The sequence below is a fragment of the Corvus cornix genome, chromosome 2, assembly GCF_000738735.6.
Source record: "Corvus cornix cornix isolate S_Up_H32 chromosome 2, ASM73873v5, whole genome shotgun sequence".
Lineage (NCBI taxonomy): Eukaryota > Metazoa > Chordata > Aves > Passeriformes > Corvidae > Corvus > Corvus cornix.
This window is the reverse complement of record NC_046333.1, coordinates 32,247,991-32,263,955: the sequence shown is the minus strand read 5'-3', so window position 1 is coordinate 32,263,955 and position 15,965 is coordinate 32,247,991. Positions and strand designations below refer to the sequence as shown.

General features: G+C 41.7%; 1 protein-coding gene across 3 annotated transcripts in view; it reads left to right on the top strand.

The window, feature by feature from the left end:
* The first annotated feature begins 330 nt into the window (after nucleotides 1-330).
* Nucleotides 331-15,965, top strand: part of SEPTIN7 (septin 7) — a 79,651-nt gene continuing 64,016 nt past the window's right edge. The window contains exons 1-2 of one of the 3 annotated variants that reach the window (XM_039572583.1): nucleotides 331-640; nucleotides 1,446-1,447. In XM_039572583.1, coding sequence (XP_039428517.1) covers nucleotides 637-640; nucleotides 1,446-1,447 — 6 coding nt within the window. In that variant the 5' untranslated portion in view covers nucleotides 331-636. The remainder of the gene's footprint in view (nucleotides 641-1,445; nucleotides 1,448-15,965) is intronic. The other 2 variants (XM_039572575.1, XM_039572593.1) reach the window with 2 other exon arrangements.

Genomic DNA, 15,965 nt, shown 5'->3' with positions numbered 1-15,965 from the left:
ACGGCTCCGAGCACGGCTCCGAGCACGGCCCCGGCGCGGGCAGGGGGCGGCGCCACCGCCTTGCCCGGCGCGCTAAGCCCGGCGGACATCTTTGATCCGGGCAGAGCCGACCCGCCCGCCGTGCGGCCTTCGCGCTCCCGCAGCGTGCGCCCGGCTTCAAAATGGCCTCCGAGCGGTCCCTCTGTTCTCCGGCGCGGCGCGGGAGGAAGTAACAGCGAGACCGACCCCGGGCTGGGAGGGGCGGGGGAGAGACGTGGGGACCGCGCCGGGCGGAGGGGCTGAGCCGGAAGCCGCTGCGTGCTCGGAGAGGCGGGCGGGGAGCGTGTGAGGAGCTGGGCGGAGGCGGCGAGGGAGAAGGAGGAGGAGCAGGCGGAGGCGGCGGCGGGAGCGGAGCCGCTAAGTCCGTCCGGCTGCGGGAGCGCGTAGGCGCTGTGTGCGGAAGGGCCGTGGCCCCTCGGCGGAATCGGCGTAGGGGGCGTTGGAGAATCGCCGCCGGGTTGGCTGGCGGGAGGCGCTCGGGGAGGAGGGGGCGGCCCGCTCGGTGCCGCCGCGGCTGAGGGAGGCAGGGCGGGAGGACGAGCAGCCAGCCGGAGCCCAGCGTCAGCAGCGGCAGCCGCACCGCCGCCGGCCAGCGCCATGGGTGAGTCTCCAACCCGGGGCCGAGGCGCGGCAGAGGGCCGTGACAGTGCGAGCCTGCGGCCGTGGGGTCTCCGCGATGGGTGGGCTGAGAGGCAGCGCGGGGGGGGGATACAGCGGGCACCGCCGAGGCTCCCATCCCGGTGGCCCCGCCGCGGGGCCCCCCGTCCCTCTGGCCGCCCCCCGCCTTCCTCCTCCTCCTCAGATGCGGCTCCAGCCCCCCTCACCACCGCCTCTCCCCCCCCCCCACCCCCCTCTCAGTCACTTCCTGCCTCGCCGAAATTGTATAATGCGTGCGCGGGGCTTGGGGAGCCGGGCGGCGAGAATGCCGGAGATATTTCTTCTCCCTCGCTTTTCTTCCCTTCCCCCTCCATCCTGGTCCCTCCTCCCCTTTTTCTCCTTTTGCGCCCAAATTTGGGAGGGAGGAATTTGCTGCTGCAGGAATTAAAGCAGCCTTTCAAATATGCGGGAGAGGAGCGGGTGGGACTGGAATCGCGGGAGGAGGGGGAAGGAAGGAAGGGGGCGCCCGTGCGCGGGTGGGAGCGTGTGTGGCAGCGGGAGCCCGCCAGCCGCCTGCCCGCCTCGCTTTCTGGCTTCTCCTGCTTTTTTTTTTTTTTTTTGTCTTTTTTTTTTTTTTTTTTTCCTTTAGGGCGTTTTTGGAGGGCTATATGTCTCTTGGGCCTGGCTTTTACTGGCCGCTGCACGGGCGCCCGCCCGCGCTGCCCCGCCGGCCCTGCCCCTGCAGCCCGACGGGGCCTCGGCCGATCGTTTCTAAAAAAGAGAAAGTAGAAATTACAATTTACAAACAGCTGTCCCGGGAGTCTGTGTGAAACGCCTTTTTGAGCAGTTTCTGTTTGATCCGCTCGCTTAGCGAACTAGTCTTGCAGAATAAATTGGAGGAGTGCTTAGTGTTTCAGGAGGGTGGCTGGGAAAAGGGGCGATTATGTACGAAGATTTTTTTAATGGGCGACTTAAGGAAAAAGCAGCTAAACTTATTTTAGCGTGAAGTTGTTCACGCTGAACCAGTTATGTTCAAATGTAATTCTGAGAAAAGACAGCGTTCAGGAATCTTCTGCGTTTGTGTGCCGCCTCCTGCAGATGAAATACGAACAGAAGACTGTCACAACTACCCATTCACTGAATGTTTTTTCATGGCCATTGTAATCTCCCTCTGATTGGCAGTGGCTTCAGGTTATGTTCAGTGAAAGAAATGCTTCCATATGCAGAAATACCTATAGTCTGTGTTAATATCATGACCAAAAAAATATCAATTCATGTAAATTATGCAGGTTCAGCTCCCATGAAAGTTAGATGGGCCACTGCTATATAGCTGGGCTTAAAAGGTAGACCATACCTTCTTATGGAAGTGAGGTTTTTTGTAGTAATATCTTTCCAGTGCTAAATGATAATTTAATTTATGACTAGAACTTTCACTGAGATATCAAGCTAGTATTATTTTTTCTTTATAATTCTAAATACATTGTAAAGCTTTTGCCTGCTGAAATTTTAAGACATAAGGGAAGATGTGTAGTGTTTAGCATCTTTCACTTCATACCTGCTTAGTTGGTGCAATTACTAGCATCTTTGGCTGTTGATTTGTGAACACAGGAGCAGTTGTTCAGTCTGACTTTGCATGACTCCATATTTTTTTTTAAGCTGACTCGCGAATAGCAAAAATCAATAAGTAGAAATTTTTTACCTTAGGAGAGTGGGTTTCAAGAAGCCATTGCTTTAAAGGTCAATTACTACCTTGTCTGTGTTGGAACCTGAATTGGAATCCAAAAGCATCACCTGTTCTGTGTTTGCTGCTATGGAAGAGGGGGTTGTTACTCAAGTCATTTTGATATTGAAGCAGATGTAACAAGAACTGTGCATATCGTCCATGCACTGATAATAATTTACAGCATTTCCTTCTGTTTACCCATCCGGACAAGTAACTGGTCTCAGTTAAAACAGTGCTTCAGATATATACTTAGTGCATGTGTGTTTCTGTGTATATGGATAAAAACTTGACTCTTTATCTTGTGCAGAAATAAAGGATCGGATTTGTCTGCTTTATAAGCTAAAATACAATAGTTTTTGCTTTTTTTCTTTCATAGAAATGTCTAAATGTGCACAGCAGAATTGGTTTTTTTTCTTTAACTGGCTGTCAACTTAGTGGTACTTAGTCTCTTCCATGGGGCAGGCTCATACTTCGTGTGCTCAACATTGTGCAGTTCTGGTAGCTCAGTGCTGCTGCGGTGGTGTTTTTATTACTACCTTAGAATACCCATTAAGACAACAATAGTTATGAAATATAATGGCTGCAGATTCAAAACCTCGTTTTAAACACAGTCAGTGAAGGAAAATTTGCCTCAGAGAAGGTGCAGGAGAGAGAACTGTGGTATGTAGAACTGTAGTATGACACACAATTTTAGCTTCAGTTTATTGCCAGACTATTCACTTAACCTGTCTAGACCAGAGATGTGTATGTATGAGCGACGTTCTGTTTTCTGTAAGTTGGTGCTCCAGCTCCTGAAATTGAGCTAGTTAATTGCAAATGTGTGCTCTGTAATTAGAATGGCATTTAGTCACCATTTAAGTAGTTTAGTTAAGCCTCGTTTAAATTAGTAATTCAAATTTGGGGTAGTGTTAAACTGTAGGCGGTCACAAACTATTCCCTAGGAGCCTTTGAATGTCTTGAGCTGATGTTTGTGGAATAGATGTCTTGCAGAGGTGGGGAGGGTGGCATAAGTGAGGTGAAGGCATTTCTCAACTGCAAGGGCCAGGAACTCAGTTCACAGAAACCAGTGACTTCCTGTTCACCTTGCCAGAGTGAGTTTCATGTATGTCAGGGATGAGTCAATTTTTTTCCCAGCCCTGTTTTAATGGTTGCATACTGATAGCTCTGTAATGTCATCAGGTAGCTCTTTTCTATTCTGTGGGGTTTTTTAATAGGAAAGAACCAAGTCAGCATTTACTTACATAACTTCAGTTTAATGCAGCAGCCCTGCAAAAAACAGGTATTGCCTTCATTGCGTGGACATGGCTGTGAAACTCCTGTAAGCCGCAACATCCTTACTGTACATTAAAAATCAAAATGTAGCCAGTAGGTTCATAAGCACTTCAGAGGCCAATGTGTATCCACTTTCCTTTTGACAGAGTTTGAGTTAGAGCAATGTAAAACACACGCCTGACTAAACCTTGTTCTGATGTGCATCCTGAACTTCCTTCCCCCAACAGCCACTTAATCTTCTGCTTTTTGTGCATCGGTGCTATTCCACGCTTCAAATGTGCCTTACAGGAACCTGCTGGTCGCATGGGCTGGCAGGGCTGCTGCTCAGAGCCACTGCCCAGCAGCCCTTCTTGAGGCCACTCATGGGGAACAGAATAGTTCTGTATCTTATTTTCAAATGGCTCTTTATGTGGCTGTTTTCACGCCACATTTCTGTCATTTAATGTAGTGACACATTCAGTACACATTTGAAAATAATTTTGGAAGCGGTATTGCTGTACAATATCACTTTGGGTGTTTCATTCAGAAGCACTTGAGAAACTAAAGTAGAACTGAATTATTTCTTAGTGGCACAGAAGATTTAGAGGGTTTTTTTGGTCAACATTGAAAATAACACCTCTAGATACAGCTTTTCTTAATTGCCTTTTTTTTGCTTATTATTACTATTACTCCTATTACTTACAACTATTAATAGTTGTGTGCTTCTTATTTTTTAATCTGGATACTTAAGGTGTTGACAACCAGGGGAAGGATTGATTAAAACATTAGGTAGATTTCTTCCTCCCATGACCCATTGTAGCTCTAGGGGGATCAATATTAAGATACAGCACATAGTTTTGGTCTGGCACTTGTAAAATAGAGCTTTTTAAATGGAAAGATTGCATCATACTCACAAAATACGTGAAACCTGAAGAAAAGAAAAATTACTTTAGACTGCTCTTTTGTTTGACCATGAAAAAGATCAAAGGATGACAGTGGTCTTTAGAAGTGTGCTCTTAAAGCAGAGAATAGCCCATATGAGGCTTTTTTTCCAGTGCTGTGGGGTAAAGCATGACAGGAGAATGACCAGAAAAATGTAAGTACAAACTAGGTATATGAGGTGTGCTCTTCAACATCGTTGGCGAGTGTTGAGCTACAAAGTAGTAGTTTATCAAATTCCAATCAAAACAGTCAATATATGCAGAAATCAGTCAGTCATACAGTGGTGTTATTCCAAAGAAACCTTTCAGAAAGGCAGCTGAAGTCCTTGATGGCAGAATTTCTGGAGTGACATTTGTCTGAGAAAGCATTGTAGGTCATTGGAGTTGATGCTGAGAGAAATTTAAGATGGCATGAAGCTTGGTACTGCTGCCAGTGGTTGTCACTGAATTATGGGCAGGTACATTCTTAGAAGAACAATGCATTAAATATTGTGTATTTTTATATATTGTACATTTAAAACACTATTCATGTAATGATTCAAGTTGAACTCTAAATAAAATTAAACTTGACCTAGTGAGGTGGTCAAAATTGCCAAGAATGGTTACGTTAACATTAACATAAAGCTTAAGTGAAGCCTCTTCCAGTGTGGGCCAGTTGCAATGTTTTAATTTCATTTATGTGTAATTCTGTCACAGTGTGCAGGAAATTCTAGTGTGCCCGTCAGTGTCCTCTGCTTTCCTTTTTGTTCTTTTGTAAGAACCTTACCATGTGGTTTTATAGCTTTCACTGATACATAACTGGACTGCAGTTGAAAAATCCTGTCTTGATTGTATGTTTTTTCTACACACAGTGTAGAAAAGCTTCCAGTGTTCATATAGTGGTGTGATTAGATGAGCTTGCTGATGTAATGGAAAGTTAACCTTAGAGTAGTTTTCAGCTGGGCGTGTGAGCTAATCTCACTTGTTCCATGTTGTGCAGTTATCAGAACTGATAGGAGGGCAGCCTGAGCTCACCCCTGGTGGTGCAGTTCCTGGGTGAATCTGTTGGCCAGCTGCTTGAAAGGAGGCAATTCTGCTCTGCCCACCCTCGTGCCCCTTCAACCCAGTAGTGAGTCAGTTCATGGAGCTCAGCTCACAGGGTCTGCCTGCTTTTTCTTCTTCAAGACGATTTTTCTTTCTATTAGTTGAGTTCCCTGAACGTTTCATACTATGTGATCGCAGAAGTGTTGGCATGGAAAAAGAAATGCAAGTGAGCTCAAGGCAAGAGATGGAACTTCAGCTGATCATCTTGGTTTAGTGAGATACAGCCTCGGTTTAGCGTGTGCTTTAGACTGGTGTAACATGGTGCTGCTGCAAAGAGAAGAGAGCTTGATTTTCTGTTCCCACCCAAACGCTGAATCTTAACGTAGGCTGATAGTTGCTGTGTTAGTGTGCCCAAGGCACAGAGATACGTGGTAGTTGATCTAGTAGTACAACTTGTTTATTTCCACTCTATCAGTGGTTGAGATAGGGAAGGAGGAAGACTGTATCCTGTTGGAGGAATTAGTGCTAGTGGTTGAGAATGTAGTACTCTCCCCTTGGTGAGAGCTGGTGACTTATCTGAGGATAAACACAAGTGGGCAAAGTTTAATGGCTTTTGTTTCAGCTCCTGTTGCTTACTCCTTGATCAGTGAATGGGGTGAGGTGCCTGGCTTTTTATTACTGGCTGTTGAATCATTGCCTATGACGTTTATGGTAATAGTATATTAGAATTAGGACTTTTCTGGTGATTTGCAAAACTAAGGTCCTCATTAGTGGTGGCTGGAGAAGTCTTCCAGTGCAGGGGGTCTTGTAGTCGTGACCAGATCCTGACTGTGATGGTATCTTAAGTAAGTTGAGATACCAGTTTTAGCTGGCTTCCTGTTATAAAAGAGAAAAAAAAAAAAGGCAGTTGTGAGGCATTAAAAGCTGTTGCTGGAGAAATGTAATTCTGTGGTAGCTTTCTGACAGCAGAGGCTTTTCTGAATGTGTGATCTTACCAGTATATACTGTAGTAAAATTCCAGATGCTGGCTCAAATGTAGTATAATGCTTTCACATTTGGGACAGTGAAAATTTCCAAAGTAGACTGATGACAAGAAATCTTTTCTCTTAATTCTCCCCATCCCTTGCTTCTGGAAACAAACACATCCTAATTGTAGTCACTAAAGGTATACTAACAAACCAAGAGATTCAAGATTATCTTAGTTTCTTCTTGGGAGGCTTTGCCAGATGGTGTGAAATTCAAGGTCTGAGTAATCTCTTGATGATGGGTAAAGAGAAGCCATCCTGTTGCCTTCTGTGTTCTTTATTTTTGTAGCACTTAGTTGAGGGAGAACTTAGCGGAGAATAGGCTGCAAACTGCTGCAGTATGGTACTGAAGTTGGCAGTCACCTCCTACTGTTCAGCTGTGCCAAATAGTGACCTTCAGTGTTCTTATTTGCAGTTCTGTGGACATCTGCAAACCAGTAAGTTCTCAGTGCAGTGGAAAGAACCTGAAGTTTCTGTGTGAGAGACGGAAGCAATGAGGAACAAGACCTTCAGGAGACTGGGGCAAAAACCATAGTATGTGGTTGTTTGTTGTACAGTTGAGGATTGTGAATAAAAGGAATCTGCTTTTCAGTCAGTTAAAGAAAAAATGCCTGAATGTTACAAGTTCAAAACAATGCTGAAGACTAGATGCTTGAAAGGAGGAGAAAGTAGGGGTAATGAGCCCCCATCCCATAAAAATTTGGCAAGGAAAGCTGGGATTTTCAGCAGGGAGTTTTTCCTTACCAGCAGTTTCAAATTGAGCAAGTTAATTTTTGAGCTGGGTGGTGGTGTTCCTTTCATGTATTTAATAACAGGGACTCTGTAGAAGGTCTTTTGAGGTTTGTTGTGTTCAGAATTCTTGAACAGTTGAAACTTTCAGCTGGTCAGTTCAAAATTATATTAATACTCAGTATTTTATGCAGACCAAGTTAAGTTATTTGAATGTCAGTATGTTAGTAATGAAGGGTCACTGACATCTTCTTTGTCCAAAGACATGCAAGAGTTGATTTGGAGAAGACTTTGAAAGTGCTTAAGACACAGCTTCTGTGAAGAAGTGTTCAATGGATGGCCTCTAACCTGGTCGCTTAATGATTTTCACTTGCCCTGGCTTTGTGTCTCTGGCTTCTCACCTTGTGATTTGCCTGCAAGGCATCCAGTGTCCCCCTAGGTAAACGTGACTCTTTTTTGGTATGTTCAGTTCTTTGTCGCTGTGGGCATCAGCAATGAGCCCAGGTTTCCTGTTGCTTTGAATTGTGTTTCTGGTGTGGCAGCAAGGTGTGGAGAGGATTTAACTCCCACTCGAAAATTTGGCAGGGCTAATCATGCAGGATAGCTGCTCTGCTGGTAGACATGTTGGACCATGTAATGCATGCTCTTCATAGCCAGCTTCCTCACTAAAGCCAAAAACAAAAGGACTTGGGAAGTTGAGAAACCAACAGCTTTGGTGCTGTTAATCACTGGGATGGTTTACAATCCAGCTGTGGCTTCACTCCTTACAGTCTTTAATTTTGTCACCCAAAGTAGTTTGACTGCTGGTGATTTGGTTGCTCTCAGATGTGTTGCTTTCCTCTTTTAAAAATGTGTGCAGTAAACACCAAGTTAAAAATCAAATTTTTGACGTAGAATAAATGAAATAAAACTTTAGGGTTTCTAAATGCCAAACTATTCTACAGGTGAATAGCAGTTATACCAGTTCTATATTGTTACAATCTTAATATTAAACCTGGATGATAAATTTTACTGTCGATACGGACCATTCTTTTTATCAGTTGCTATTGCAACCCACAGGGAAACAATCTTAACTTTTACTTACTATCTTCCATCCGCAGTAATTATAATGGGAGCTATCTTTCTGTGGTATCTCTCTAGCTTAAAAATAAAGATAATTAAAAACAATGCAGCCAGCCAGCTGTGTTTCATAACATCTAAATTTAACACATGGAGAGGTTTTTGATACTTGACTTGGCATAATTCTTTGAAATAACACCTGTGTCTTTTTTAAATCATCTTGGTCTCATTAGAATTCTTTATATTCTAAATAGAGAACTCAGTGTGGAAATAGTTAAAAGGTAAAATTCTCTAACTATTAGTAATGTAGTAATACCCCTAAGGACCACTCTCAAGGTTTGATGAACCTTGTAGTAGAAGTATTGAAACACAAAAATGAACATGATTTCAGCATATCATGAAAACTCAATTTATAATTAAAAAGCCTCAATTCTGTATTTTGGTGTCATTAAAATATGCTCTTATGGGGGGAAAATGGGTGCTGTGGAGAAATACCTACCCTGCTTCAAGTCATAATAAATACTGTAACTTAACTTTTAACTAGCACTATGCTTCTTTTCATAAAATACATTTTTAAACGATTCATTGGTGACACCTTGCTAATTGAGATCGTTGCAAGATATGTTTTAATTTTGTCCAAAGAAATTGTTTGAGATGGAGGAGTTGGTGTTTTCAGAAGTATTTGTGTTTCACTGTTCTGTGGTGGTAGTTTGCTACTGCACAAAACTGCAGTAAACTTCAAAAAACAAGGGACAGGGTTATGTGCCTTAGAATTTTAGCTCGAAATGTCTGGTGAAACCTGCAGGACTTTTGAAAGCTTCGCTATGGCATAGGGTAAGGAGTTAAGCATAGATACTAATATAGGAAAATATGAATATACAGAAAACAGATGACTTCCATATTGGAATGAGTTGCATCCGCTCTACAGAAATGTATGGTAAAAGCCCTTCACCCTAGTTACTTTTCAAATGAGAATTGTCCACGTTAACAGAAGAATCAGGATGAAATACTGTAATTTGTCTCTTTAAGGGGAACATGCTTCATTTAGACTATGTTGAATGTACTTGAGTATTTTTGCATGAATGATTCACCTCTCATTAGCATTTCTGCACCTACATGTTCAAGAAATTTTACTAGATCTGATAGTAGCCCTTTGGGCTAGAAATGTAATAATGCAATTTCTTGTCCTGCCATCCTTACAGCTGCTTGATGAGGAGGGAGAATGGGATGTGCTGCTGGGGAGTTCATTTCTCTGAGGATTCAAGGCATCAAACAGAAGGAAGTGCAAAGTGCACACCTGCAAATGCCTTTTTCAGAGTGCCTTGGTTGAAATACTGCCAGTTGGATTGCAGCAATCTGCTCTTCTGAGCAATTGACTTCTGTGCTTGGGCATATATGAGATGCCTGTGCTGTTGCTGCTGCTTCACCCAGGGATTTGGTGTGGGAATCAGTTTGGGCTTGTTCTTGAGGTTTTGGGGTTTTTTTTTTTTTCTTTTTTGGTTTTTTGATCACCACCTGCTGAATCTTTGAGTTAACTGATCGATCTGTATGCAAATTTTGAAGGAAAATGCGGTGTTAAGGTGAACTTGAAGGAACTGAAAAATGCTTGGCAGTGACTTAGGTGAAAAGGATATGTCAAAGCATGACATGTTACTATGTTTCTTAATACTTACTGTGCTTTGTTGCTTTTTTCCTACTGTGTTTCCAGTGCTAAGTGAGACTCTTGAAATGGTCTCCATGTAAGAGGCACTAATTTACTTGGGGGAGAATTTCCATTTCCCTAAAGATGGCTCTTTTCAAACCCATGGTTTAGTTGATGTCATAGGAAATGAAAATAGTGTGAGATAAAACTGAAAGGTGCCACCATTTTGGTATTGGTTGTTGGGGGGTTTTTTTGGTTTGGGGTTTGTTATTTTTTAAATTAATTTAAAATCTTTTATTTATATGTCTTTTGGGAAATATCCGCAAGCTAAATAGGCAAGAAACATGTTAAATATGAAGTGTAATAACGGATAGTTCGTTTTCATTCTTGTTGGAGTTGGTTGTTTGTGTTTAGTGTGGTTTTTTGCCTTGGAGGCTTTGTATCCAGGGATCTTCCACAGTTAGTTTGGTTCGGTTTTTTAAATTTCTTTTTCTTTTGTAGCTTTCATCTTGAGCCCTTGGTTCAGTGTTTGTATTGGAATAAACATTCAAGGATAGCAAAATTGAGGAGGAGGAGATAAGGAGGTTAACAGTGGTGATCGATGCACCGAGTGATGTGTGGTTGATGCATGATCTGATGCTGTTCTTGACACCAGGTCCCCAGCTGCCATTTCATTTCGACCCCTACTTTATAGAGTGGAAGATAATCGGTCACTTCACTGTCAAATGCGATTCCGAGTTGGTCATTTCAGTTGGATGCAAGTTGCTGTCTGATGGTGGTTTATGTGCTGCTCTCTGCCGGCGAACTGAGGGTTTTTTTAAAGCCAGAATAAAGGGGAAAATGCACAAAAACTCAAGAAGCTTTCAAACTGTATTCTTGTACTTAAAAATTTCATTTAAATTGCAAAAATGGTTTACTTTATTTTCCAGGAATTCATTGTATAGCTAATTCCAGTGGAGGTTGAAATATTACAAAACAGTTGTCAACATGTGTGGCTGGCCTGAATATTTTGTAGGGTCATCATGGGTAGAACTTTTAATATTGTATGTTTTAGTTATACAGGCCTGCTTTTATAGTTGGATAACCTTCCTCCCTCTCTGCCCCTTCACTCCCCCCATTTATCTATAATTAGTTTTATTTTTCTAAATACTTAACTGGCTTCATTTTTCTGTAGTTGTCTGCTTTCTTGCACTTTGGCTGCCCAAAGAAGTGCAGCACTGGCTGTGTTGGCTATAGTTGCTGTGCACGTTTATTGTACACTGGCTCTGAAGTCTCTCAGATTTCTTTTTAGTAGACAACTTAAGGCTTAGCAGTGTGCCTGCTACATCCTGTTTGTTTTCCTTTGGAGTTTTCTGCTTTCCTCCTGGATATGCTGCTGTGCCCAGCTCAACAGACAGATTATGCTGTCTACTCTCTGGTCTTTACAGTGCAGAATCCTTTTGCTCTTAGACATCACACATGTTTTAGCACTATTTTTAATAAACCAAATGATAGTGTCTGGTATGGAAAAAAGAGAGAATCCTGAAGCTCGTTCTTCACTTGTACTCACTCACTATGCCTAGTGACATTTTTAGGAACAGTTGAATTAGTGCATTCAGCGGATCAGTGCTTGAAGTTATTAATTATTGACTTATTCAGATTGCTGCTAGACACTGAAAGAGATCCTCATTTCTTATTTGTGGTTATGCATTGAAAGGATTTTCTTTTTTATCAATCCTTTATGAAAATATTTTTTTTGTTTTCTCTAATGTAGGCCGTACCCTCAGTTCACACTCAGAAATCAAGTTGTTGTCTTGCAAAGGAAGACTGCAGCTGATGTCTGTTTGAGGGAATAGAAGTGCTCATTTCCTTTCCATCAGTGCTAGACTGCCATCATGCAGATTACAGCAGATGTTACTGATCCAGCAAATATTTTTACTTTACTCTGAATAATGAAAGGACAAAACGTGTTCATAGATGTTCAGCTTAAGTTTAACTTTGCAAATAGATCTGATGAGTTTCCCCTTTATATTGTTATTTCCATACTTTGTTCTTTTGTTGTTTGGTTTTTTTTCTGTTGGTTGTTTTTTTTAATATGGATTGTGTTTATCTTAAGGATTTTTGTAGAGAAAAAAGTCAAAGCTGAGGTACTACATATTGTCTTAACAAGTGCTCATGGATTGTAGGAGCATTATTACACTAAATACTGCTACCTGAAGCCTCTATTTTAAGAATGCAGTAACAAAAACTGTAAGTTGCAAGATGTGCAGTTGCCGTCTGTCTCTGGGATGTGGGAGGACAAGATAGGAAGATGTCTCACTTGTTTTCTTTATGTATTGCCTCCATATTGAGAAGTGAAAAAAATGCAAAGTTTGATAAACTGTAGAAAATTTAAAGGAGTTTTGAAGATGTTGGTAAGGCCTTCTTGCAAGTTTGGGGGGCTTCTCTTTGTTGATGTAGAGACTTCAAACAACTAGCAATGCTAGAAAGAAGACAATAAAAAGTTGCCATGTCAGGGATAGTGGAGGAAATAGAAGTAAACAGTGTTTATAGTCTTTCTGCCTAAAACTAGGAACTATCAAACTGGTCACTCGCAGCATGGTAGTAGGACATTGCATAGAAATACTGTGGCTAAAGAGTTTGCAGAAATTTAGCTAAAAGTTCTAAAAAGATTATTTTAATTACTGAAATCATTGTTAGAGCAGGTGCAAATTCTTGTGTTTTAGCAGCACTGACATATTTTCGAAGTAAACTGTGTATGAAGAAAACTTGCCCTACATCTAGATACCTTATCAGAATAAATTGACACCATAACAAATGTAAATTGTAGAAAAAAATACTGTGTTCAGAAGGTGCTCCTGGTTCCAGCTGTGTGAAATGAGTTTGAAATGACCATCTTTTCTTTTCATTGCTGATGACAACAAACATTGCTATCATATGCCAAATGTAGGAGATATCTTCCCTTTTTAATATTTTATGTTGTGGTCAGATTTCAACAATTTTTGGGTTTTCTGTGATGCTTCTGGGTACTTTAAAAAACAGTATTCCCTAGGAGGTCACTGGAGGAAAAAAAAGTATTTCTCTTAGAACAAGTTGATTGAGTAGTGCTAAAGCCAGCTTTCCTTGGAAAGGACAGTGACTCCCCGATGTCACACTGCTTTTCTGTTTGGTCTTCTCTTTTCTCTCCATCTGTCTTCATTAATATTTGCTGCTAGTTTGGCTATGTCATAAATCCTTGAAGAGTTTTCATAACATCATATTACAGGCTGCTGGTTGCTACCAGTGCACAGCAGCTGCACTTAAGCGTGTTGAGTGTGAGCTGAACTGTCAGGTTGCACATCACAGAGGTAAAAAATGGCTTTAGCTCACCTTGGAAGTCCATCTCCTCTTGATCAGAAGGATAAGGTATGCTCTTTTGTCAGGCGCAGGACCTTAGGCCAGAGACTGTCATCTTTTGGCCCAGATGGTAATACCTGAAGAATGACTTTAAATTTAGCATTCCTGGACACAATCATCCGAGAATAAAGGAGAAATGTAAATTACAGTGTCTGGGCAATGATAAAGATGATAGACGTATTTAAAAAAAAAAAAGTTTGGTTTTTTTTATCAGTATTCTCCCTTAGAACTGCTTGGGAAGCCACTGATGCCTTGTTTCTCTTTTCACTCATTTGCATAGTTAGAGCAGTTTGCTTCTGACTGTTAATTCATTGATTCAGATGATGGATCCAAAAATACCAGCTATGCAGCTGGTTTATGCAGGCTGTGACATTTTGCTTGAGGGAAACTTCCATTAAAGCAACATGGAGTACACAGAGTGGATGCATTGGAAGTCAGCTAAGGCCAAATTGATAATTGTATGGCTTGCCTTCGTTTGTGCTAGCTTAGATCCGAGATGGCTGACAACTACAAGAACATACAAATATTAGAAGACTTGATATAAAATAATAGCTGGAATGCAGCATGAGTGAATGTAAAGTGATAGATATGGACTGCTGTGCTGCATGTTCAGTGATAAGCTGTGAACATTTTTTAAAGCTCAGGAGTGAGGTCTTGTGTACAGTTCAGTGTCATCAGCTCAGTACTCGTTACATGGTGGGAATTGGTAAGAAAGGATCAGCGAGTAAGAGGTAGCACATGATCAGACATTGGATCTGTGAGTGTTTTGCCTCTTGGATACTGTGTGTGCAGCTCTTGCCCTGGCCTCTCCAGAAGAGTACAGAGCTAGAGTTACATAAGAGCAGCAGGAGACATGAAATGGCTTCTTTTATATGCAGTATGATGGATGATTGGGGCTGTTTTCCAATGAAGATACTACTGTTCAGCAGTTAAGCTAACAGGATGTAATTTTGAAATGATAAAGTCCTCCTTTTTAACAATGTACAGAGGGAGTGCTTGCTACAGGGACTCTTGTGGATGCTGTTTTTTGTGATGATAAGAAGAATGTGCGTGGAAGAGAAATTGGTCAAATGCTGTTTAAGTGAAGAAATAACCCCATCTTAAATGCTTGTGAGATAGATCTTTGGTGACTGTGGAGGTGTTTAGAGAAACACTGCTCTGTTTATCCTGCTGTATGTGCTACCTTAGATGTATGTTTCTGGCCACTGTTGAAGGCAGCAACTTTGGTGTGGCCCATGTGGCTGTTCTTGCTGGATGATAGGTTTTGAAACAGTACTGCTTTTGTCTGGTGAAGGAGGCCCTTCTGTGTGCTTGGTGAATTAGTGCTTGACAATGTTACCTTGTTTCGCAGATGAAAGCAGTGATGTGCAACATGATACCTGATAGTAATATAGTACTTAAGGTGGCTGATATTAAAATCTTTGAGTACTGGGACTGCCGCAGGATTTGCAGTTATCAGTTGTATTCCAGCTTGTACAGCATGCTCCATTTCTGCTGCATATGCATCTGCCTTCCTTCCAGAGCATCTTGTGCCACCCTTCTGCAGGGCACAGAGAAGGACTGTCATTGATCAGCAGTGCTTTGCTTTTTTTGTCCTCTCAGAAGAGTGCAGCAGCAGCGTACCCAATGTGCTGAGCTGTTACGGCTCTGGATGCTGATAGAACATGAAGTGAGCTGTAAAAACAGAGGGCTTATATTGCATTAGGTAGAAAAGCAGAAGGGGACTTCAGTGCCACTTTGATCTGCAGTCTCCATCACAGTGTAAATTTTCTAAAAATGGGTTCAGACTCTGGGACTAGGGGATTGATTAAAAAATTAGATGTTAAGGTGCAGAAGCATCTTAACTGCTGGCCAGATCTGCTATAAAGATTTTTTTTTTTCACTTATTTTTTGGTATCAATATCTTGAAATACTCAAGCGTGGGAAGATGTTTAGTGACAAACAAACTTAAAGGATCTTTGTGATACAGCTTTGTAGTTAAGGTATTGTAAGTGGTGCATTGGAGAACTGTTGTAGACCTCTTGTCATGCACAGAGTTAGATGTTGTTGAACAGACACTTTAACTTGTGCACCCTACTTTGTTCTTTATTTTCTGGCTGTTGAACCATGACAGTTGTGCCCAGGGTTGCAACAGTGCTGTAGTGCTCAGTGCTGCAAATGAAGTGAATCAGTGCTGTTCACTGAATGTATAAAGTGACTTAGAAATACAGAATCCTGGGAGACATTTGCTGTGATGATGACTTTGCTTTTTCTACCTTTTCCACACTAAAATACTATGGAGTAGTGTGGTGAAATGAGATTATGTATTCTGGTGAACACCTCAGAAGAAGAAACACTCTTGAACCCATTGCAGGTTCAGATAGTGTATGGCAAACAAAAGCCTTGTTGAATAACTGAAGTAAAAAGAGCTATTGTATAACTACCTGTATTGCTCATTAAATGTCTGGAGTTCATGTAGTATATTACCATGAAAGGTTGTTTTATGTATAATCCAAAGTAAATTAAGGTTACTAACAAAGTAAATTAAGGAGACCTACAAGAAGACTGAAGAGGGAATTTTA